Consider the following 25,479-nt stretch of genomic DNA (forward strand, 5'->3'; position numbering starts at 1 on the left):
CCAGGTACCAAAAAACTAGGACCAGGTACCAGATTCAATAAAACTAGGACCAGGTACCAGATTCAAAAAACTAGGACCAGGTACCAGATTCCAGGTCCTTTTATGTAATGGAAATGCAAAAGGGCCGAGTGGAGTCGAGTGGAGTTGAGCCGGTACCATGTAGTGGAAACGCAGCAATAAACTGTATGAGCATTTAGAAAATAACAAAAACTAATAAAAACTATCAAACCTGCTCTAAAAACAAATAAAAACTGAATTAGAGAAAAAAAAGTCCAAACTAAATCAAAGTAAACTAGAATAAAAAATCCAAAACTATTGGACCCTTGTTCCGTACCTGACCTCCCACCGTGGCTGTTCTAAGTCTTGGTTTCCAGATGATATGTTTGATTCTAACCTGTTTCGTGCTTCAGGTTAACGGTGAAGCGGTGGCGCTCCCGTACGTCTCGCCGTCGGAGACCATGATGATCTACCGAGCGCCGGGCAACGCCACGGTGGTGGAAGCCCGCGGTCTGCTGCGCGTCCACTACACGCGCCAGGGCCTGCTCAACATCTCCCTGTCCACCATCTACTACAACGTCACCTGCGGTCTGTGCGGGCTGTTCAACGGGAACGCCACCGACGACCTCCGTCTGCCCAACGGACGCCTGGCCGAGTCCTCCGAACAGTTCACGGAGGGCTGGAGGGCCATCGCTGACGACCTGTCCTGCAACGGCGACTGCGAAGACCTGTACCAGACGTGCACGGACCTGCGGCTGTACCAGAGCTCCTGGATGTGCGGGAACATCAATGACCCCGGGAACAGCTCTTTCCTGGCGTGTCACACGGTGGTCAACCCGTCGCCGTTCTTCCGCAGCTGCCTGTACAACATGTGCGTACGGGAGGGGAACCGCTCCGTCATGTGTTCGTCACTGCAGGCGTACGCCACCGCCTGTCAGGACGCACACGTGGGCCTGAGCGCCTGGAGGAGCGCCACCAACTGCCGTAAGTACGCACAGCACCGCTTCACGTTTCAGTCAGTACGCACAGCACCGCTTCACGTTTCAGTCAGTACACACAGCTGTGCTTCACATTTCAGTCAGTACATACAACTGTGCTTCATGTTTCAGTCAGTATGCATAGCACCGCTTCACGTTTCAGTCAGTACATACAGGACCGCTTCACGTTTCAGTCAGTACATACAGCTGTGCTTCATGTTTCAGACAGTACACACAGCTGTGCTTCATGTTTCAGTCAGTACATACAGCACCGCTTCACGTTTCAGACAGTACACACAGCTGTGCTTCACGTTTCAGTCAGTACACACAGCTGTGCTTCATGTTTCAGTCACTACACACAGCTGTGCTTCACGTTTCAGTCAGTACGCAGAGCACCGCTTCACGTTTCAGACAGTACACACAGCTGTGCTTCATGTTTAAGTCAGTACGCACAGCACCGCTTCACGTTTCAGTCACTACACACAGCTGTGCTTCATGTTTCAGTCAGTACGCAAGGCACCGCTTCACGTTTCAGTCAGTATGCACAGCACCGCTTCACGTTTCAGACGGTACACACAGCTGTGCTTTACGTTTCAGTCAGTACACACAGCTGTGCTTCACGTTTCAGTTAGTACACACAGCTGTGCTTCATGTTTCAGTCAGTGCACAGTTGTGCTTCACATTTCAGTCAGTACATACAGCTGTGCTTCACGTTTCAGTCAATATGCACAGCACCGCTTCATGTTTCAGTCAGTACATACAGCTGTGCTTCACGTTTCAGTCAGTACACACAGCTGTGCTTCACGTTTCAGTCAGTACACGCAGCTGTGCTTCACGTTTCAGTCAGTACACGCTGCTGTGCTTCGCGTTTCAGTCAGTACACACAGGTTTACTTCACGTTTCAGTCAGTACATACACCTGTGCTTCATGTTTCAGTCAGTACATACAGCATCGCTTCATGTTTCAGTCAGTACATACAGTTGTGCTTCACGTTTCAGTCAGTACACAAAGCTGTGCTTCACGTTTCAGTCAGTACGCACAGCTGTGCTTCACATGTCAGTCAGCACGCACAGCAATGCTTCACGTTTCAGTCAGTACACACAGCTGTGCTTCATGTTTCAGTCAGTACACACAGCTGTGCTTCACGTTTCAGTCAGTACACACAGCTGTGCTTAATGTCTCAGTCAGTACACACAGCTGTGCTTCACGTTTCAGTTAGTACATACAGCTGTGCTTAATGTCTCAGTCAGTACACACAGCTGTGCTTCATGTTTCAGTCAGTACACACAGCTGTGCTTCATGTTTCAGTCAGTACATACAGCTGTGCTTCACGTTTCAGTCAGTATACGCAGCTGTGCTTCACGTTTCAGTAAGTACACGCAACTGTGCTTCGCGTTTCAGTCAGTACATACAGCTGTGCTTCACGTTTCAGTCAGTACACACAGGTTTGCTTCACGTTTCAGTCAGTACATACACCTGTGCTTCATGTTTCAGTCAGTACATACAGCATCCCTTCATGTTTCAGTCAGTACATACAGTTGTGCTTCACGTTTCAGTCAGTACACAAAGCTGTGCTTCACGTTTCAGTCAGTACGCACAGCTGTGCTTCACATGTCAGTCAGCACGCACAGCAATGCTTCACGTTTCAGTCAGTACACACAGCTGTGCTTAATGTCTCAGTCAGTACACACAGCTGTGCTTCATGTTTCAGTCAGTACACACAGCTGTGGTTCACGTTTCAGTTAGTACATACAGCTGTGCTTAATGTCTCAGTCAGTACAAAAAGCTGTGCTTCACGTTTCAGTCAGTACAAAAAGCTGTGCTTCACGTTTCAGTCAGTACACACAGCTGTGCTTCATGTTTAAGTCAGTACACACAGCTGTGCTTCATGTTTCAGTCAGTACACACAGCACCGCTACACGTTTCAGTCAGTACATACAGTTGTGATTCACGTTTCAGTCAGTACACAAAGCTGTGCTTCATGTTTCAGTCAGTACACACAGCTGTGCTTCACGTTTCAGTCAGTACACACAGCACCGCTTCATGTTTCAGTGAGTACACACAGCTGTGCTTCATGTTTCAGTCAGTACACACAGCTGTGCTTCACGTTTCAGTCAGTATATACAGCTGTGCTTAATGTCTCAGTCAGTACACACAGCTGTGCTTCATGTTTCAGTCAGTACACACAGCTGTGCTTCATGTTTAAGTCAGTACACACAGCTTTGCTTCACGTTTCAGTCAGTACACACAGCACCGCTACACGTTTCAGTCAGTACATGCAGTTGTGATTCACGTTTCAGTCAGTACACAAAGCTGTGCTTCACGTTTCAGTCAGTACACACAGCTGTACTTCACGTTTCAGTCAGTACGCACAGCTGTGCTTCACATGTCAGTCAGCACGCACAGCAATGCTTCACGTTTCAGTCAGTACACACAGCTGTGCTTCATGTTTCAGTCAGTACACACAGCTGTGCTTCACGTTTCAGTCAGTACACACAGCTGTGCTTCACGTTTCAGTCAGTACGCACAGCTGTGCTTCACATGTCAGTCAGCACGCACAGCAATGCTTCACGTTTCAGTCAGTACACACAGCTGTGCTTCATGTTTCAGTCAGTACACACAGCTGTGCTTCACGTTTCAGTCAGTACACACAGCTGTGCTTAATGTCTCAGTCAGTACACACAGCTGTGCTTCATGTTTCAGTCAGTACAAAAAGCTGTGCTTCACGTTTCAGTCAGTACACACAGCTGTGCTTCATGTTTAAGTCAGTACACACAGCTGTGCTTCACGTTTCAGTCAGTACACGCAGCTGTGCTTCACGTTTCAGTCAGTACACACAGCACCGCTTCACGTTTCAGTCAGTACACACAGCTGTGCTTCACGTTTCAGTCAGTATATACAGCTGTGCTTCATGTTTCAGTCAGTACATACAGCTGTGCTTCACGTTTCAGTCAGTACACACAGCTGTGCTTCATGTTTCAGTTAGTACACGCAGCTGTGCTTCACGTTTCAGTTAGTACACGCAGCAGTGCTTCACGTTTCAGTCAGTACACACAGGATTGCTTCACGTTTCAGTCAGTACATACAGCTGTGCTTCATGTTTCAGTCAGAATATACAGCATCGCTTCATGTTTCAGTCAGTACATATTGTTATGCTTCACGTTTCAGTCAGTACACAAAGCTGTGCTTCACATTTCAGTCTGTACACACAGCTATGCTTCACGTTTCAGTCAGTACACACAGCTGTGCTTCACGTTTCAGTCAGTACACAAAGCTAGGCTTCATGTTTCAGTTAGTACATACAGCTGTGCTTCATGTTTCAGTCAGTACATACAGCTGTGCTTCACGTTTCAGTCAGTACACGCAGCTGTACTTCGCGTTTCAGTCAGTACATAAAGCTGTGCTTCATCTTTCAGTCAGTACATATTGTTGGGCTTCACGTTTCAGTCAGTACACAAAGCTGTGCTTCACGTTTCAGTCACTACACACAGCACCGCTTTACGTTTTAGTCAGTACGCACAGCTGTGCTTCATGTTTCAGTCAGTACACACACCTGTGCTTCACGTTTCAGTCAGTACGCACAACACCGCTTCACGTTTCAGAAAGTACACACAGCTGTGCTTTACGTTTCAGTCAGTATGCACAGCACCGCTTCACGTTTCAGTCAGTACACACAGCTGTGCTTCATGTTTCAGACAGTACACACAGCTGTGCTTCATGTTTCAGTAAGTACACAAACCTGTGCTTCACGTTTCAGTTAGTACATACAGCATCGCTTCATGTTTCAGTCAGTACATACAGTTGTTCTTCACATTTCAGTCAGTACACACAGCTGTGCTTCACGTTTCAGTCAGTACATGCAGCACCGCTTCACGTTTCAGTCAGTACATACAGCATCGCTTCACGTTTCAGTCAGTACACACAGCTGTGCTTCACGTTTCAGTCAGTACACACAGCTTTGCTTCACGTTTCAGTCAGTACATACAGCTGTGCTTCACGTTTCAGTCAGTACATACAGCTGTTCTTTACGTTTCAGTCAGTACACACAGCTGTGCTTCATGTTTCAGTCAGTACATACAGCTGTGCTTCACGTTTCAGTCAGTACACACAGCTGTGCTTCACGTTTCAGTCAGTACACACAGCTGTGCTTAACATTTCAGTCAGTACACGCAGCTGTGATTCATGTTTCAGTCAGTACATACAGCTGTGCTTCACGTTTCAGTCAGTACACACAGGTTTGTTTCACGTTTCAGTCATTACATACAGCTGTGCTTCATGTTTCAGTCAGTACATACAGCATCGCTTCATGTTTCAGTCAGTACATATTGTTGTGCTCCACGTTTCAGTCAGTACACGCAGCTGTGCTTCACGTTTCAGTCAGTACACACAGCACCGCTTCACGTTTCAGTCAGTACACACAGCTGTGCTTCACGTTTCAGTCAGTATATACAGCTGTGCTTCATGTTTCAGTCAGTACATACAGCTGTGCTTCACGTTTCAGTCAGTACACACAGCTGTGCTTCATGTTTCAGTTAGTACACGCAGCTGTGCTTCACGTTTCAGTTAGTACACGCAGCAGTGCTTCACGTTTCAGTCAGTACACACAGGATTGCTTCACGTTTCAGTCAGTACATACAGCTGTGCTTCATGTTTCAGTCAGTACATACAGCATCGCTTCATGTTTCAGTCAGTACATATTGTTATGCTTCACGTTTCAGTCAGTACACAAAGCTGTGCTTCACATTTCAGTCAGTACACACAGCTGTGCTTCACGTTTCAGTCAGTACACACAGCTGTGCTTCACGTTTCAGTCAGTACACAAAGCTGTGCTTCATGTTTCAGTCAGTACATACAGCTGTGCTTCATGTTTCAGTCAGTACATAAAGCTGTGCTTCACGTTTCAGTCAGTACACGCAGCTGTACTTCGCGTTTCAGTCAGTACATAAAGCTGTGCTTCATCTTTCAGTCAGTACATATTGTTGGGCTTCACGTTTCAGTCAGTACACAAAGCTGTGCTTCACGTTTCAGTCACTACACACAGCACCGCTTTACGTTTTAGTCAGTACGCACAGCTGTGCTTCATGTTTCAGTCAGTACACACACCTGTGCTTCACGTTTCAGTCAGTACGCACAACACCGCTTCACGTTTCAGAAAGTACACACAGCTGTGCTTTATGTTTCAGTCAGTATGCACAGCACCGCTTCACGTTTCAGTCAGTACACACAGCTGTGCTTCATGTTTCAGACAGTACACACAGCTGTGCTTCATGTTTCAGTAAGTACACAAAGCACCACTTCACGTTTCAGTCACTACACAAACCTGTGCTTCACAATTCAGTTAGTACATACAGCATCGCTTCATGTTTCAGTCAGTACATACAGTTGTTCTTCACATTTCAGTCAGTACACACAGCTGTGCTTCACGTTTCAGTCAGTACACACAGCTGTGCTTCACGTTTCAGTCAGTACATGCAGCACCGCTTCACGTTTCAGTCAGTACATACAGCACCGCTTCACGTTTCAGTCAGTACACACAGCTGTGCTTCACGTTTCAGTCAGTACACACAGCTTTGCTTCACGTTTCAGTCAGTACACGCAGCTGTGCTTCACGTTTCAGTGAGTACACACAGCTGTTCTTCACGTTTCAGTCAGTACACACAGGTTTGCTTCACGTTTCAGCCAGTATATACAGCTATGCTTCATGTTTCATTCAGTACACACAGCTGTGCTTCACGTTTCAGTCAGTACACACAGCACCGCTTCACGTTTCAGTCAGTACACACAGCTGTGCTTCATGTTTCAGTCAGTACACACAGCTGTGCTTCACGTTTCAGTCAGTACATACAGCTGTGTTTCATGTTTCAGTCAGTACATACAGCTGTACTTCACGTTTCAGTCAGTACATACAGCTGTGTTTCACGTTTCAGTCAGTACATACAGCTTTGCTTCACGTTTCCGTCAGTACATACAGCTGTGTTTCACGTTTCAGTCAGTACATACAGCTGTGCTTCACGTTTCAGTCAGTACATACAGCTGTTCTTCACGTTTCAGTCAGTACACACAGCTGTGCTTCACGTTTCAGTCAGTACATACAGCTGTGCTTCACGTTTCAGTCAGAATATACAGCATCGCTTCATGTTTCAGTCAGTACATATTGTTATGCTTCACGTTTCAGTCAGTACACAAAGCTGTGCTTCACATTTCAGTCAGTACACACAGCTGTGCTTCACGTTTCAGTCAGTACACACAGCTGTGCTTCACGTTTCAGTCAGTACACAAAGCTAGGCTTCATGTTTCAGTTAGTACATACAGCTGTGCTTCATGTTTCAGTCAGTACATACAGCTGTGCTTCACGTTTCAGTCAGTACACGCAGCTGTACTTCGCGTTTCAGTCAGTACATAAAGCTGTGCTTCATCTTTCAGTCAGTACATATTGTTGGGCTTCACGTTTCAGTCAGTACACAAAGCTGTGCTTCACGTTTCAGTCACTACACACAGCACCGCTTTACGTTTTAGTCAGTACGCACAGCTGTGCTTCATGTTTCAGTCAGTACACACACCTGTGCTTCACGTTTCAGTCAGTACGCACAACACCGCTTCACGTTTCAGAAAGTACACACAGCTGTGCTTTACGTTTCAGTCAGTATGCACAGCACCGCTTCACGTTTCAGTCAGTACACACAGCTGTGCTTCATGTTTCAGACAGTACACACAGCTGTTCTTCATGTTTCAGTAAGTACACAAACCTGTGCTTCACGTTTCAGTTAGTACATACAGCATCGCTTCATGTTTCAGTCAGTACATACAGTTGTTCTTCACATTTCAGTCAGTACACACAGCTGTGCTTCACGTTTCAGTCAGTACATGCAGCACCGCTTCACGTTTCAGTCAGTACATACAGCATCGCTTCACGTTTCAGTCAGTACACACAGCTGTGCTTCACGTTTCAGTCAGTACACACAGCTTTGCTTCACGTTTCAGTCAGTACATACAGCTGTGCTTCACGTTTCAGTCAGTACATACAGCTGTTCTTCACGTTTCAGTAAGTACACACAGCTGTGCTTCACGTTTCAGTCAGTACATACAGCTGTGCTTCACGTTTCAGTCAGTACACACAGCTGTGCTTCACGTTTCAGTTAGTACACACAGCTGTGCTTAACATTTCAGTCAGTACACGCAGCTGTGATTCATGTTTCAGTCAGTACATACAGCTGTGCTTCACGTTTCAGTCAGTACACACAGGTTTGTTTCACGTTTCAGTCATTACATACAGCTGTGCTTCATGTTTCAGTCAGTACATACAGCATCGCTTCATGTTTCAGTCAGTACATATTGTTGTGCTCCACGTTTCAGTCAGTACACGCAGCTGTGCTTCACGTTTCAGTCAGTACACACAGCACCGCTTCACGTTTCAGTCAGTACACACAGCTGTGCTTCACGTTTCAGTCAGTATATACAGCTGTGCTTCATGTTTCAGTCAGTACATACAGCTGTGCTTCACGTTTCAGTCAGTACACACAGCTGTGCTTCATGTTTCAGTTAGTACACGCAGCTGTGCTTCACGTTTCAGTTAGTACACGCAGCAGTGCTTCACGTTTCAGTCAGTACACACAGGATTGCTTCACGTTTCAGTCAGTACATACAGCTGTGCTTCATGTTTCAGTCAGTACATACAGCATCGCTTCATGTTTCAGTCAGTACATATTGTTATGCTTCACGTTTCAGTCAGTACACAAAGCTGTGCTTCACATTTCAGTCAGTACACACAGCTGTGCTTCACGTTTCAGTCAGTACACACAGCTGTGCTTCACGTTTCAGTCAGTACACAAAGCTGTGCTTCATGTTTCAGTCAGTACATACAGCTGTGCTTCATGTTTCAGTCAGTACATAAAGCTGTGCTTCACGTTTCAGTCAGTACACGCAGCTGTACTTCGCGTTTCAGTCAGTACATAAAGCTGTGCTTCATCTTTCAGTCAGTACATATTGTTGGGCTTCACGTTTCAGTCAGTACACAAAGCTGTGCTTCACGTTTCAGTCACTACACACAGCACCGCTTTACGTTTTAGTCAGTACGCACAGCTGTGCTTCATGTTTCAGTCAGTACACACACCTGTGCTTCACGTTTCAGTCAGTACGCACAACACCGCTTCACGTTTCAGAAAGTACACACAGCTGTGCTTTATGTTTCAGTCAGTATGCACAGCACCGCTTCACGTTTCAGTCAGTACACACAGCTGTGCTTCATGTTTCAGACAGTACACACAGCTGTGCTTCATGTTTCAGTAAGTACACAAAGCACCACTTCACGTTTCAGTCACTACACAAACCTGTGCTTCACAATTCAGTTAGTACATACAGCATCGCTTCATGTTTCAGTCAGTACATACAGTTGTTCTTCACATTTCAGTCAGTACACACAGCTGTGCTTCACGTTTCAGTCAGTACACACAGCTGTGCTTCACGTTTCAGTCAGTACATGCAGCACCGCTTCACGTTTCAGTCAGTACATACAGCACCGCTTCACGTTTCAGTCAGTACACACAGCTGTGCTTCACGTTTCAGTCAGTACACACAGCTGTGCTTCACGTTTCAGTCAGTATATACAGCTGTGCTTCATGTTTCAGTCAGTACATACAGCTGTGCTTCACGTTTCAGTCAGTACACACAGCTGTGCTTCATGTTTCAGTTAGTACACGCAGCTGTGCTTCACGTTTCAGTTAGTACACGCAGCAGTGCTTCACGTTTCAGTCAGTACACACAGGATTGCTTCACGTTTCAGTCAGTACATACAGCTGTGCTTCATGTTTCAGTCAGTACATACAGCATCGCTTCATGTTTCAGTCAGTACATATTGTTATGCTTCACGTTTCAGTCAGTACACACAGCTGTGCTTCACGTTTCAGTCAGTATATACAGCTGTGCTTCATGTTTCAGTCAGTACATACAGCTGTGCTTCACGTTTCAGTCAGTACACACAGCTGTGCTTCATGTTTCAGTTAGTACACGCAGCTGTGCTTCACGTTTCAGTTAGTACACGCAGCAGTGCTTCACGTTTCAGTCAGTACACACAGGATTGCTTCACGTTTCAGTCAGTACATACAGCTGTGCTTCATGTTTCAGTCAGTACATACAGCATCGCTTCATGTTTCAGTCAGTACATATTGTTATGCTTCACGTTTCAGTCAGTACACAAAGCTGTGCTTCACATTTCAGTCAGTACACACAGCTGTGCTTCACGTTTCAGTCAGTACACACAGCTGTGCTTCACGTTTCAGTCAGTACACAAAGCTGTGCTTCATGTTTCAGTCAGTACATACAGCTGTGCTTCATGTTTCAGTCAGTACATAAAGCTGTGCTTCACGTTTCAGTCAGTACACGCAGCTGTACTTCGCGTTTCAGTCAGTACATAAAGCTGTGCTTCATCTTTCAGTCAGTACATATTGTTGGGCTTCACGTTTCAGTCAGTACACAAAGCTGTGCTTCACGTTTCAGTCACTACACACAGCACCGCTTTACGTTTTAGTCAGTACGCACAGCTGTGCTTCATGTTTCAGTCAGTACACACACCTGTGCTTCACGTTTCAGTCAGTACGCACAACACCGCTTCACGTTTCAGAAAGTACACACAGCTGTGCTTTATGTTTCAGTCAGTATGCACAGCACCGCTTCACGTTTCAGTCAGTACACACAGCTGTGCTTCATGTTTCAGACAGTACACACAGCTGTGCTTCATGTTTCAGTAAGTACACAAAGCACCACTTCACGTTTCAGTCACTACACAAACCTGTGCTTCACAATTCAGTTAGTACATACAGCATCGCTTCATGTTTCAGTCAGTACATACAGTTGTTCTTCACATTTCAGTCAGTACACACAGCTGTGCTTCACGTTTCAGTCAGTACACACAGCTGTGCTTCACGTTTCAGTCAGTACATGCAGCACCGCTTCACGTTTCAGTCAGTACATACAGCACCGCTTCACGTTTCAGTCAGTACACACAGCTGTGCTTCACGTTTCAGTCAGTACACACAGCTTTGCTTCACGTTTCAGTCAGTACATACAGCTGTGCTTCACGTTTCAGTCAGTACACGCAGCTGTGCTTCACGTTTCAGTGAGTACACACAGCTGTTCTTCACGTTTCAGTCAGTACACACAGGTTTGCTTCACGTTTCAGTCAGTATATACAGCTATGCTTCATGTTTCACTCAGTACACACAGCTGTGCTTCACGTTTCAGTCAGTACACACAGCACCGCTTCACGTTTCAGTCAGTACACACAGCTGTGCTTCATGTTTCAGTCAGTACACACAGCTGTGCTTCACGTTTCAGTCAGTACATACAGCTGTGTTTCATGTTTCAGTCAGTACATACAGCTGTACTTCACGTTTCAGTCAGTACATACAGCTGTGTTTCACGTTTCAGTCAGTACATACAGCTTTGCTTCACGTTTCCGTCAGTACATACAGCTGTGTTTCACGTTTCAGTCAGTACACACAGCTCTGCTTCACGTTTCAGTCAGTACATACAGCACCGCTTCACGTGTCAGTCAGTACACAAAGCTGTGCTTCACGTTTCAGTCAGTACATACAGCTGTGCTTCATGTTTCAGTCAGTACACACAGCTGTTCTTCACATTTAAGTCAGTATACGCAGCTGTGCTTCACGTTTCAGTCAGTACATGCAGCTGTGCTTCGCGTTTCAGTCAGTACATACAGCTGTGCTTCACGTTTCAGTCAGTACACACAGCTGTGCTTCACGTTTCAGTCAGTACACGCAGCTGTGCTTCACGTTTCAGTCAGTAAACACAGCTGATCTTCATGTTTCAGTCAGTACATACAGCTGTGCTTCACGTTTCAGTCAGTACATACAGCTGTGTTTCATGTTTCAGTCAGTACATACAGCTGTACTTCACGTTTCAGTCAGTACATACAGCTGTGTTTCACGTTTCAGTCAGTACATACAGCTGTGCTTCACGTTTCAGTCAGTACATACAGCTTTGCTTCACGTTTCCGTCAGTACACACAGCTGTGCTTCACGTTTCAGTCAATACACACAGCTCTGCTTCACGTTTCAGTCAGTACATACAGCACCGCTTCACGTTTCAGTCAGTACACAAAGCTGTGCTTCACGTTTCAGTCAGTACATATAGCTGTGCTTCATGTTTCAGTCAGTACACACAGCTGTTCTTCACATTTAAGTCAGTATACGCAGCTGTGCTTCACGTTTCAGTCAGTACATGCAGCTGTTCTTCGCGTTTCAGTCAGTACATACAGCTGTGCTTCACGTTTCAGTCAGTACACACAGCTGTGCTTCACGTTTCAGTCAGTACACGCAGCTGTGCTTCACGTTTCAGTCAGTACACGCAGCTGTGCTTCACGTTTCAGTCAGTACATACAACACCGCTTCACGTTTCAGTCAGTACACAAAGCTGTGCTTCACGTTTCAGTCAGTACATACAGCTGTGCTTCATGTTTCAGTCAGTACACCCAGCTGTTCTTCACATTTAAGTCAGTATACGCAGCTGTGCTTCACGTTTCAGTCAGTACATGCAGTTTTGCTTCGCATTTCAGTCAGTACATACAGCTGTGCTTCATGTTTCAGTCAGTACATAAAGCATTGCTTCATGTTTCAGTCAGTACACAACGCTGTTCTTCACGTTTCAGTCAGTACACACAGCTGTGCTTCACGTTTCAGTCAGTACACACAGCTGTGCTTCATGTTTCAGTCAGTATATACAGCTGTGCTTCACGTTTCAGTCAGTACACACAGATGTGCTTCACGATTCAGTCAGTACACACAGCTGTGCTTCATGTTTCAGTCAGTATATACAGCTGTGCTTCACGTTTCAGTCAGTACACACAGATGTGCTTCACGATTCAGTCAGTACACGCAGCTGTGCTTCACGTTTCAGTCAGTACACGCAGCTTTGCTTCGCGTTTCAGTCAGTACATACAGCTGTGCTTCACGTTTCAGTCAGTACACACAGGTTTGCTTCACGTTTCAGTCAGTACATACAGCTGTGCTTCATGTTTCAGTCAGTACACACAGCTGTGCTTCACGTTTCAGTCAGTACACACAGCACCGCTTCACTTTTCAGTCAGTACACACAGCTTTTTTTCATGTTTCAGTCAGTACATACAGCTGTGTTTCACGTTTCAGTCAGTACATACAGCTGTGCTTCACGTTTCAGTCAGTACATACAGCTGTGCTTCATGTTTCAGTCAGCACATACAGCATCGCTTCATGTTTCAGTCAGTACATACAGTTGTGCTTCACGTTTCAGTCAGTACACAACGCTGTGCTTCACGTTTCAGTCAGTACACACAGCTGTGCTTCACGTTTCAGTCAGTACACACAGCTGTGCTTCATGTTTCAGTCAGTATATACAGCTGTGCTTCACGTTTCAGTCAGTACACACAGATGTGCTTCACGTTTCAGTCAGTACACGCAGCTGTGCTTCACGTTTCAGTCAGTACACGCAGCTGTGCTTCGCGTTTCAGTCAGTACATACAGCTGTGCTTCACGTTTCAGTCAGTACACACAGGTTTACCTCATGTTTCAGTCAGTACATACAGCTGTGCTTCATGTTTCAGTCAGTACACACAGCTGTGCTTCACGTTTCAGTCAGTACACACAGCACCGCTTCACTTTTCAGTCAGTACACACAGCTTTGGTTCATGTTTCAGTCAGTACATACAGCTGTGCTTCACGTTTCAGTCAGTACATACAGCTGTGTTTCACGTTTCAGTCAGTACGTACAGCTGTGTTTCACGTTTCAGTCAGTACATACAGCTGTGTTTCACGTTTCAGTCAGTACACACAGCACCGCTTCACGTTTCAGTCAGTACACACAGCTTTGCTTCATGTTTCAGTCAGTACATACAGCTGTGCTTCACGTTGCAGTTAGTACACACAGTTGTGTTTCACGTTTCAGTCAGTACATACAGCTGTGTTTCACGTTTCAGTCAGTACACACAGCACCGCTTCACGTTTCAGTCAGTACACACAGCTTTGCTTCATGTTTCAGTCAGTACACACAGCTGTGTTTCACGTTTCAGTCAGTACATACAGCGTTGTTTCACGTTTCAGTCAGTACATACAGCTGTGCTTCATGTTTCAGTCAGTACATACAGTTGTGTTTCACGTTTCAGTCAGTACGTACAGCTGTGCTTCACGTTTCAGTCAGTACATACAGCTCTGCTTCATGTTTCAGTCAGTACATACAGCTGTGTTTCACGTGTCAGTCAGTACATACAGCTGTGTTTCACGTTTCAGTCAGTACATACAGCTGTGCTTCACGTTTCAGTCAGTACATACAGCTGTGCTTCACGTTTCAGTCAGTACATACAGCTGTTCTTCATGTTTCAGTCAGTACATACAGTTGTGTTTCACGTTTCAGTCAGTACGTACAGCTGTGCTTCACGTTTCAGTCAGTACATACAGCTCTGCTTCATGTTTCAGTCAGTACATACAGCTGTGCTTCATGTTTCAGTCAGTACATACAGCATCGCTTCACGTTTCAGTCAGTACACACAGCTGTGCTTCATGTTTCAGTCAGTATATACAGCTGTGCTTCATGTTTCAGTCAGCACATACAGCATCGCTTCACATTTCAGTCAGTACACACAGCTGTGCTTCATGTTTCAGTCAGTATATACAGCTGTGCTTCACGTTTCAGTCAGTACACACAGATGTGCTTCACGTTTCAGTCAGTACACGCAGCTGTGCTTCACGTTTCAGTCAGTACACGCAGCTGTGCTTCGCGTTTCAGTCAGTACATACAGCTTTGCTTCACGTTTCAGTCAGTACACACAGGTTTGCTTCATGTTTCAGTCAGTACATACAGCTGTGCTTCATGTTTCAGTCAGTACACACAGCTGTGCTTCACGTTTCAGTCAGTACACACAGCACCGCTTCACTTTTCAGTCAGTACACACAGCTTTGCTTCATGTTTCAGTCAGTACATACAGCTGTGCTTCACGTTTCAGTCAGTACATACAGCTGTGTTTCACGTTTCAGTCAGTACATACAGCTGTGTTTCACGTTTCAGTCAGTACGTACAGCTGTGCTTCACGTTTCAGTCAGTACATACAGCTGTGTTTCACGTTTCAGTCAGTACGTACAGCTGTGCTTCACGTTTCAGTCAGTACATACAGCTGTGCTTCACGTTGCAGTCAGTACATACAGCTGTGCTTCACGTTGCAGTCAGTACACACAGTTGTGTTTCACGTTTCAGTCAGTACATACAGCTGTGTTTCACGTTTCAGTCAGTACACACAGCACCGCTTCACGTTTCAGTCAGTACACACAGCTTTGCTTCATGTTTCAGTCAGTACACACAGCTGTGTTTCACATTTCAGTCAGTACATACAGCTGTGTTTCACGTTTCAGTCAGTACATACAGCTGTGCTTCATGTTTCAGTCAGTACATACAGTTGTGCTTCATGTTTCAGTCAGTACATACAGTTGTGTTTCACGTTTCAGTCAGTACGTACAGCTGTGCTTCATGTTTCAGTCAGTACATACAGCTGTGCTTCACGTTTCAGTCAGTACATACAGCTGTGTTTCACGTTTCAGTCAGTACATACAGCTGTGCTTCATGTTTCAGTCAGTACATACAGCTGTTTTTCACGTTTCAGTCAGTACATACAGCTGTGTTTCATGTTTCAGTCAGTACTCACAGCTCTGCTTCACGTTTCCGTCAGTACATACAGCTGTGCTTCACGTTGCAGTCAGTACACACAGCTTTGCTTCATGTTTCAGTCAGTACACACAGCTGTGCTTCATATTTCAGTCAGTACACACAGCTTTGCTTCATGTTTCAGTCAGTACACACAGCTGTGCTTCATATTTCAATCAGTACATACAGCTGTGCTTCACGTTTCAGTCAGTACATACAGCTGTGTTTCACGTTTCAGTCAGTACATACAGCTGTGCTTCACGTTTCAGTCAGTACATACAGCTGTGCTTCATGTTTCAGTCAGTACACACAGCTGTGCTTCATGTTTCAGTCAGTACATACAGCTGTGCTTCATGTTTCAGTCAGTACATACAGCTGTGCTTCACGTTTCAGTCAGTACATACAGCTGTGCTTCATGTTTCAGTCAGTACACACAGATGTGCTAAATGTTTCAGTCAGTACACACAGCTGTGCTAAATGTTTCAGTCAGTACACACAGCTGTGCTTCATGTTTCAGTCAGTACACACAGCTGTGCTAAATGTTTCAGTCAGTACATACAGCAGTGCTTCATGTTTCAGTCAGTACACACAGCTGTGCTTCATGTTTCAGTCAGTACACACAGCTCTGCTTCACGTTTCCGTCAGTACACACAGCTGTGCTTCACGTTTCAGTCAGTACACACAGCTCTGCTTCACGTTTCAGTCAGTACATACAGCTGCGCTTCACGTTTCAGTCAGTACATACAGCTGTGCTTCATGTTTCAGTCAGTACACACAGCTGTGCTTCATGTTTCAGTCAGTACATACAGCTGTGCTTCATGTTTCAGTCAGTACACACAGCTGTGCTTCACGTTTCAGTCAGTACATACAGCTGTGCTTCACGTTTCAGTCAGTACATACAGCTGTGCTTCATGTTTCAGTCAGTACACACAGCTGTGCTTCATGTTTCAGTCAGTACACACAGCTGTGCTTCACGTTTCAGCCAGGCCTCTGATTCACTTCCTTAGGAATTCTCAACTAGCTTTCACTTACTTCTTTGATCCCCATCCTCGACTTTTGGAAGTAGGTCAGTCAGATTTCTAGATGTCTTTGTGACACAAACAGTCCTTCTTCTGATCCCAGGGTGTGACCATTGGGCAGATGACTGAAGACCACTGGAAACCACAAGTGACGGACCCTTGAATATCATATGGTGACAGCCCACAAAATTGCTCAAGTGAAATAAATATATTTCGTATCAATCCGACATTTAAAAAAGAGGAAAACAAAGGGAATTTTATCCATAATTTTTATCTATTTTAGTTAGTTTTGTAAACACACAATACATTTTCCTTTAGTTATGTTTTTTTTTTGTTGTAATTATAGTTTAACGAAAATGTTCTAGTTTTGGTCATTTCGTTACCTTTCATTAACGATAATAACCTTGCTTCCAAGCGGTCTCAACTCGGTTGTTTTGTTACGGAACAGAGCGCGATTACTGCTGTGACATATGAACATTGGACCCGAGCCAAAGGCTGGTTTCACAACGACGGCTCCAGTCCATCCAGGTGTGAAAACAGACGCAGCATTTTCCATCTTTTGTACATAAGGCAGGGTTCTAAACTCCTGTTCTTTCAGGTTCCACATTCAGTCGGATTTGATCTGCAGTGGACCCAACCAGTCAAATTAGAACAGAAGAACCCAGAAATAATGACAACTATGAATTTTTGTCTTTGTTTTAGTGCAAAAAAACCCTATTAAATTATGAACATACTGACTTTTATAAATTATTTATTTCAGTTAACGAAAATGTTTTTTCAATTTTAGTTTAGGTCATTTTGTTACTTCTCATTAATAACCTTGTCTTTTGTGTGTCTGTGTTTGTCTTTTGTGTGTCTGTCTTTTGTGTTTCTGTGTCTGTCTTTTGTGTGTCTGTCTTTTGTGTGTCTGTGTCTGTCTTTTGTGTGTCTGTCTTTTGTGTGTCTGTGTCTGTCTTTTGTGTGTCTGTGTCTGTCTTTTGTGTGTCTGTCTTTTTTGTGTCTGTGTCTGTCTTTTGTGTGTCTGTGTCTGTCTTTTGTGTGTCTGTCTTTTGTGTGTCTGTCTTTTTTGTGTCTGTGTCTGTCTTTTGTGTGTCTGTCTTTTGTGTGTCTGTCTTTTTTGTGTCTGTGTCTGTCTTTTGTGTGTCTGTCTTTTGTGTGTCTTTGTCTGTCTTTTGTGTGTCTGTCTTTTGTGTGTCTGTGTCTGTCTTTTGTGTGTCTGTCTTTTGTGTGTCTGTGTCTTTCTTTTGTGTGTCTGTCTTTTGTGTGTCTGTGTTTGTCTTTTGTGTGTCTGTCTTTTGTGTGTCTGTGTCTGTCTTTTGTGTGTCTGTCTTTTGTGTGTCTGTCTTTTGTGTGTCTGTGTCTGTCTTTTGTGTGTCTGTGTTTGTCTTTTGTGTGTCTGTCTTTTGTGTGTCTGTGTCTGTCTTTTGTGTGTCTGTCTTTTTTGTGTCTGTGTCTGTCTTTTGTGTGTCTGTCTTTTGTGTGTCTGTGTCGTTCTTTTGTGTGTCTGTGTTTGTCTTTTGTGTGTCTGTCTTTTGTGTGTCTGTGTCTGTCTTTTGTGTGTCTGTCTTTTGTGTGTCTGTCTTTTGTGTGTCTGTGTCTGTCTTTTGTGTGTCTGTGTCTGTCTTTTGTGTGTCTGTCTTTTGTGTGTCTGTGTCTGTCTTTTGTGTGTCTGTGTTTGTCTTTTGTGTGTCTGTCTTTTGTGTGTCTGTGTCTGTCTTTGTGTGTCTGTCTTTTTTGTGTCTGTGTCTGTCTTTTGTGTGTCTGTGTCTGTCTTTTGTGTGTCTGTCTTTTGTGTGTCTGTCTTTTTTGTGTCTGTGTCTGTCTTTTGTGTGTCTGTGTCTTTCTTTTGTGTGTCTGTCTTTTGTGTGTCTGTGTCTGTCTTTTGTGTGTCTGTCTTTTGTGTGTCTTTGTCTGTCTTTTGTGTGTCTGTGTTTGTCTTTTGTGTGTCTGTCTTTTGTGTGTCTGTGTCATTCTTTTGTGTGTCTGTCTTTTTTGTGTCTGTGTCTGTCTTTTGTGTGTCTGTGTCTGTCTTTTGTGTGTCTGTCTTTTGTGTGTCTGTGTCGTTCTTTCGTGTGTCTGTGTTTGTCTTTTGTGTGTCTGTCTTTTGTGTGTCTGTGTCTGTCTTTTGTGTGTCTGTCTTTTGTGTGTCTGTCTTTTGTGTGTCTGTGTCTGTCTTTTGTGTGTCTGTCTTTTGTGTGTCTGTGTCTGTCTTTTGTGTGTCTGTGTTTGTCTTTTGTGTGTCTGTCTTTTGTGTGTCTGTGTCTGTCTTTTGTGTGTCTGTCTTTTGTGTGTCTGTGTCTGTCTTTTGTGTGTCTGTCTTTTGTGTGTCTTTGTCTGTCTTTTGTGTGTCTGTGTTTGTCTTTTGTGTGACTGTCTTTTGTGTGTCTGTGTCTGTCTTTTGTGTGTCTGTCTTTTGTGTGTCTTTGTCTGTCTTTTGTGTGTCTGTCTTTTGTGTGTCTGTCTTTTGTGTGTCTGTCTTTTGTGTGTCTTTGTCTGTCTTTTGTGTGTCTGTCTTTTGTGTGTCTGTGTCTGTCTTTTGTGTGTCTGTCTTTTGTGTGTCTGTGTCTGTCTTTTGTGTGTCTGTCTTTTGTGTGTCTGTCTTTTGTTTGTCTTTGTCTGTCTTTTGTGTGTCTGTGTCTGTCTTTTGTGTGTCTGTGTCTGTCTTTTGTGTGTCTGTCTTTTGTGTGTCTTTGTCTGTCTTTTGTGTGTCTTTGTCTGTCTTTTGTGTGTCTGTCTTTAATGTGTCTGTGTCTGTCTTTTGTGTGTCTGTGTCTGTCTTTTGTGTGTCTGTCTTTTGTGTGTCATTCTTTTGTGTGTCTTTGTCTGTCTTTTGTGTGTCTGTGTCTGTCTTTTGTGTGTCTGTCTTTTGTGTGTCTGTCTTTTGTGTGTCTTTGTCTGTCTTTTGTGTGTCTGTGTCTGTCTTTTGTGTGTCTGTGTCTGTCTTTTGTGTGTCTGTCTTTTGTGTGTCATTCTTTTGTGTGTCTTTGTCTGTCTTTTGTGTGTCTTTGTCTGTCTTTTGTGTGTCTGTCTTTTGTGTGTCTTTGTCTGTCTTTTGTGTGTCTGTCTTTTGTGTGTCTGTCTTTTGTGTGTCTGTGTCTGTCTTTTGTGTGTCTGTCTTTTGTGTGTCTGTGTCTGTCTTTTGTGTGTCTGTCTTTTGTGTGTCTGTGTCTGTCTTTTGTGTGTCTGTCTTTTGTGTGTCTGTCTTTTGTGTGTCTGTGTCTGTCTTTTGTGTGTCTGTCTTTTGTGTGTCTGTCTTTTGTGTGTCTGTCTTTTGTGTGTCTGTGTCTGTCTTTTGTGTGTCTTTGTTTGTCTTTTGTGTGTCTGTGTCTGTCTTTTGTGTGTCTGTCTTTTGTGTGTCTGTCTTTTGTGTGTCTTTGTCTGTCTTTTGTGTGTCTGTCTTTTGTGTGTCTGTGTCTGTCTTTTGTGTGTCTGTCTTTTGTGTGTCTGTGTCTGTCTTTTGTGTGTCTGTCTTTTGTGTGTCTGTGTCTGTCTTTTGTGTCTGTCTTTTGTGTGTCTTTGTCTGTCTTTTGTGTGTCTGTCTTTTGTGTGTCTTTGTCTGTCTTTTGTGTGTCTGTCTTTTGTGTGTCTTTGTCTGTCTTTTGTGTGTCTGTCTTTTGTGTGTCTGTGTCTGTCTTTTGTGTGTCTGTCTTTTGTGTGTCTGTCTTTTGTGTGTCTTTGTCTGTCTTTTGTGTGTCTGTCTTTTGTGTGTCTGTGTCTGTCTTTTGTGTGTCTGTCTTTTGTGTGTCTTTGTCTGTCTTTTGTGTGTCTGTGTCTGTCTTTTGTGTGTCTGTCTTTTGTGTGTCTTTGTCTGTCTTTTGTGTGTCTGTCTTTTGTGTGTCTGTGTCTGTCTTTTGTGTGTCTGTCTTTTGTGTGTCTGTCTTTTGTGTGTCTGTGTCTGTCTTTTGTGTGTCTTTGTTTGTCTTTTGTGTGTCTGTGTCTGTCTTTTGTGTGTCTGTCTTTTGTGTGTCTGTCTTTTGTGTGTCTTTGTCTGTCTTTTGTGTGTCTGTCTTTTGTGTGTCTTTGTCTGTCTTTTGTGTGTCTGTCTTTTGTGTGTCTGTCTTTGTGTGTCTGTGTCTGTCTTTTGTGTGTCTGTCTTTTGTGTGTCTGTGTCTGTCTTTTGTGTGTCTGTCTTTTGTGTGTCTGTGTCTGTCTTTTGTGTGTCTGTCTTTTGTGTGTCTGTCTTTTGTGTGTCTGTGTCTGTCTTTTGTGTGTCTGTCTTTTGTGTGTCTGTCTTTTGTGTGTCTGTCTTTTGTGTGTCTGTGTCTGTCTTTTGTGTGTCTTTGTTTGTCTTTTGTGTGTCTGTGTCTGTCTTTTGTGTGTCTGTCTTTTGTGTGTCTGTCTTTTGTGTGTCTTTGTCTGTCTTTTGTGTGTCTGTCTTTTGTGTGTCTGTGTCTGTCTTTTGTGTGTCTGTCTTTTGTGTGTCTGTGTCTGTCTTTTGTGTGTCTGTCTTTTGTGTGTCTGTGTCTGTCTTTTGTGTCTGTCTTTTGTGTGTCTTTGTCTGTCTTTTGTGTGTCTGTCTTTTGTGTGTCTTTGTCTGTCTTTTGTGTGTCTGTCTTTTGTGTGTCTTTGTCTGTCTTTTGTGTGTCTGTCTTTTGTGTGTCTGTGTCTGTCTTTTGTGTGTCTGTCTTTTGTGTGTCTGTCTTTTGTGTGTCTTTGTCTGTCTTTTGTGTGTCTGTCTTTTGTGTGTCTGTGTCTGTCTTTTGTGTGTCTGTCTTTTGTGTGTCTTTGTCTGTCTTTTGTGTGTCTGTGTCTGTCTTTTGTGTGTCTGTCTTTTGTGTGTCTTTGTCTGTCTTTTGTGTGTCTGTCTTTTGTGTGTCTGTGTCTGTCTTTTGTGTGTCTGTCTTTTGTGTGTCTGTCTTTTGTGTGTCTGTGTGTCCTCAGCTCTCCCCTGTCCAGAAAACAGTCATTTCGAGGAGTGCACCAGCTCGTGCCCTTTGACCTGTACTAACCTGGATGAGCCGGACGAGCCCTGCCCCCTCCCGTGTCACGAAGGCTGTCAGTGCGAGGACGGCTTCGCTCTGCGGGACGGACGCTGCGTGGCTCGGAGCGACTGCGGCTGCGTGAGCCAAGGGCGGCAGCTGTCCACCAACCAGACCTTCTGGACCGACTGGGAGTGCCGGGAGCGCTGCTACTGCAACGGCTCCGACAACAGCGTGTACTGCGAGCCGGCGCCGTGCCGCCCGGAGGAGTACTGCCAGGAGGACGACGGCCTTTACTTCTGCACGCCCAGGACCGAGGCGCTGTGCGTGGCGGCGGGCTACGGACACTTCCTGCCCTTCGGAGGCGTTCCCTTCGAGCTGCAGAGCTCCTGTACGCTTCAGCTGGCCACCACCGGCTGTGACCCGCACAACACCGCCTTTCCGCCGTTCAAACTGGCGGCACGGAACGAAGACCGGGACACGGGACAGGCCATCTGGGTGAAGGGCTTCGTACTGGAGGTGTACGAGTACGAGATCGAAGTGACGCGCAACTACAAAAACACTGTGACGGTGAGTGTGTGTCCGCCGCAAGGTGCCAATAGTTTTGGTTAGGGATGCATTGATACCCGTATGAGTTTCGGGCATCGGCGCCGATACTCAGTGTGCGTACTCGTATTCATACTGGTAAAAGTAATCTGATACAAACGCACCGATACCAGTTACAGCTGTGTGACGTTCCCAGTTCGGTGCAGCAGGTACGAGGAGGAGGAAGAATGTGTGAGTGTGAAGAGTGTGGAGATGGAACCGAAGAAATGATCAGAGTAACACTGACAGTACCGTTCACACACACACAGATACAGACGCAGCCTTCTGTCTGTAATCTGACTACATTCATCTGTTTTCCAGCTGATGGAGGATGAGTACCCAGACACAGAATACCAGCGGGAGTACGCAGCGGTGCGGACCGCCGCCAGCGGAAGTGCAAACCAAACCGATCACTTATTTGTCTTTTCTCTTCCTGCTGAAGCTAAACCTTTAAACCTTACAGAGAAAACACTAACATTAGTATCACAGTAGTGTTCCTCTGTCGTCTACAGGTTTGTTACTGACTTTCTTCTTCTTCTTCTTCATTAAACGTTCCTCTTCTTCATGGTATTTGTCCAGTATGGTTAATTCAGAGCAGCGCCCCCTGGTGGATTAACTGACAAACGCTCATTCCAACACATTAAAGCTGCAGTATGTAGGATTGTGGCCAAAACTGGTACTGCAATTACATTCAAAATACTGTAGAACGTGGTATCCTCTCCTCCTCCGCCCAGGCTAGGGGTTGCCAGATCCCGCATGAGCATCCACTACTAGCGTTTCCTCTAATCCTTGCCACCACACCATAAATTTCATACAAAAAAATCATCACCAGACTTACTCTACATAAGTCTAATATATAACAGGCCAGAACAAACATCCTGCACAGTCAAATGAAAATTTGCGAAGATTCAGGAGCTCTAACCCCCCCCCACCGCCACCACCGAACCACGGATGCCGAACTACCGACACCCCCCCCCACACACACACACACCGAACCACGGACGCCGAACTACCGACACCCCCCACCACCACCACCACCACTTTCCGGACTACTGATCCCTCCCACACACAACCGAACCACAGACGCCGAACTACCAACCGAACTCCCCACGGACACCGAGCTACCAACGCCCCCCCCCCCCCCCCCCCCCCCGACCGAACCACGGACCGAACCCCCCCCCCCGTTCGGATTACACACCGCTAAATGAACAGGTCACTTCCACAGAAAACACTGAACTACAAGGAGCTACCATGGACAGAGACCAGTCCTACAGCGGTACCTGGTCTGTTCACCAGTCCTACAGCGGTACCTGGTCTGTTCACCAGTCCTACACCGGTACCTGGTCTGTTCACCAGTCCTACAGCGGTACCTGGTCTGTTCACCAGTCCTACACCGGTACCTGGTCTGTTCACCAGTCCTACACCGGTACCTGGTCTGTTCACCAGTCCTACAGCGGTACCTGGTCTGTTCACCAGTCCTACAGCGGTACCTGGTCTGTTCACCAGTCCTACACCGGTACCTGGTCTGTTCACCAGTCCTACACCGGTACCTGGTCTGTTCACCAGTACTACAGCGGTACCTGGTCTGTTCACCAGTCCTACAGCGGTACCTGGTCTGTTCACCAGTCCTACACCAGTACCAGGTCTGTTCACCAGTCCTACACCGGTACCTGGTCTGTTCACCAGTCCTACAGCGGTACCTGGTCTGTTCACCAGTACTACAGCGGTACCTGGTCTGTTCACCAGTCCTACAGCGGTACCTGGTCTGTTCACCAGTACTACAGCGGTACCTGGTCTGTTCACCAGTCCTACACCAGTACCAGGTCTGTTCACCAGTACTACAGCGGTACCTGGTCTGTTCACCAGTCCTACACCAGTACCAGGTCTGTTCACCAGTACTACAGCGGTACCTGGTCTGTTCACCAGTCCTACACCAGTACCTGGTCTGTTCACCAGTCCTACACCAGTACCAGGTCTGTTCACCAGTCCTACACCGGTACCTGGTCTGTTCACCAGTCCTACACCGGTACCCGGTCTGTTCACCAGTCCCGGACCGGCAGTCTCTTCACCGGGGCCAGGAGAAGAGACTGCTGCCCGGCCCCGGAAGAAGGGACCAGGTGAAGAGGCCGCGACCCCGGCTCTGAGTGGCTCTTACCGGTGGTCAGACTGAGGCAGGGCCGGCGTCGGTCTTCAAATCCTTCTGCTCTTTCAGCCGTCTCCATGTTTCTAAATCATCTCCTATACATCTCCTTGTTTTATTTCTCACTTTGTCACGATGTATTTGGGAATAATAAGAGTCCTTTTAGGTTTAATAACGTCAGACATTTGTGATCAGAAATGTTCCAGCTGCAGCCCACTGGGAACTGGCAACCTGGAGCTGAAAGGCTTCTGACTCTGTGATTGGCAGACAGGTGATGGGCGGGGCATCAGACCAAAACACACAATGTCAACATAAACATGATTTCAGGGCTGACACTGAGCTGTTCAACTGCACATATTCTGGCTGGACTACTACTGTCAGTGAGATCAGGATTGGAAAAGAACATGATTCCTTCATGTCTGGTGACAGTCAAGGCAATTTTACAGTTACTTAGAACAGAATTCCTACAGACTGCAGCTTTAAATGTCAGTAGCAGCACTTTGTTCCAGTCAGACTAATGACAACGACAATAAAGCACATTTACAAAAGGAACTAACAACTGGAATGGGATTACTAAGGACTAGGATCAGTACTCAGTATCAGCAAGTACTCAAATGGAAGTACTCGTACTCGGTCTGGAAAACAGTGGTATGGGTGCATCCCTAGTTTTGTTTTTTTCATGATAGTTTAGTTTTATTTAGTTTGGACTTTTTTTTTCTCTAATTCAGTTCGTTTTAATTCGTTTTTAGAGCAGGTTTGTTAGTTTTTTAGTTTTTGTTATTTTCTAAATGCTTAGTTTTATGCCACGTTTCCACTACTCAGCTCGGCTCCACTCTGGTACCAGGTCCTATTCCAGACCAGGTCCACTCTGGTACCAGGTCCTATTCCAGACCCTTTCCACTCTGGTACCAGGTCCTATTCCAGACCAGGTCCACTCTGGTACCAGGTCCTATTCCAGACCGGTTCCACTCTGGTACCAGGTCCTATTCCAGACCCTTTTCACTCTGGTACCAGGTCCTATTCCAGACCAGGTCCACTCTGGTACCAGGTCCTATTCCAGACCGGTTCCACTCTGGTACCAGGTCCTATTCCAGACCCTTTCCACTCTGGTACCAGGTCCTATTCCAGACCAGGTCCACTCTGGTACCAGGTCCTATTCCAGA

General features: G+C 45.4%; 1 protein-coding gene across 1 annotated transcript in view; it reads left to right on the forward strand.

Moving 5' to 3' along the window:
- The window catches only part of tecta (tectorin alpha), a gene marked incomplete at its 3' end in the record, with an annotated part of 100,597 nt that overhangs the window by 37,972 nt on the left and 37,146 nt on the right, over positions 1-25,479 (forward strand). The window contains exons 9-10 of the mRNA XM_030129565.1: positions 411-981; positions 21,554-22,161. Coding sequence (XP_029985425.1) covers positions 411-981; positions 21,554-22,161 — 1,179 coding nt within the window. The remainder of the gene's footprint in view (positions 1-410; positions 982-21,553; positions 22,162-25,479) is intronic.

The sequence above is a fragment of the Sphaeramia orbicularis genome, unplaced genomic scaffold (genome assembly GCF_902148855.1).
Source record: "Sphaeramia orbicularis unplaced genomic scaffold, fSphaOr1.1, whole genome shotgun sequence".
Classification (NCBI taxonomy): domain Eukaryota; kingdom Metazoa; phylum Chordata; class Actinopteri; order Kurtiformes; family Apogonidae; genus Sphaeramia; species Sphaeramia orbicularis.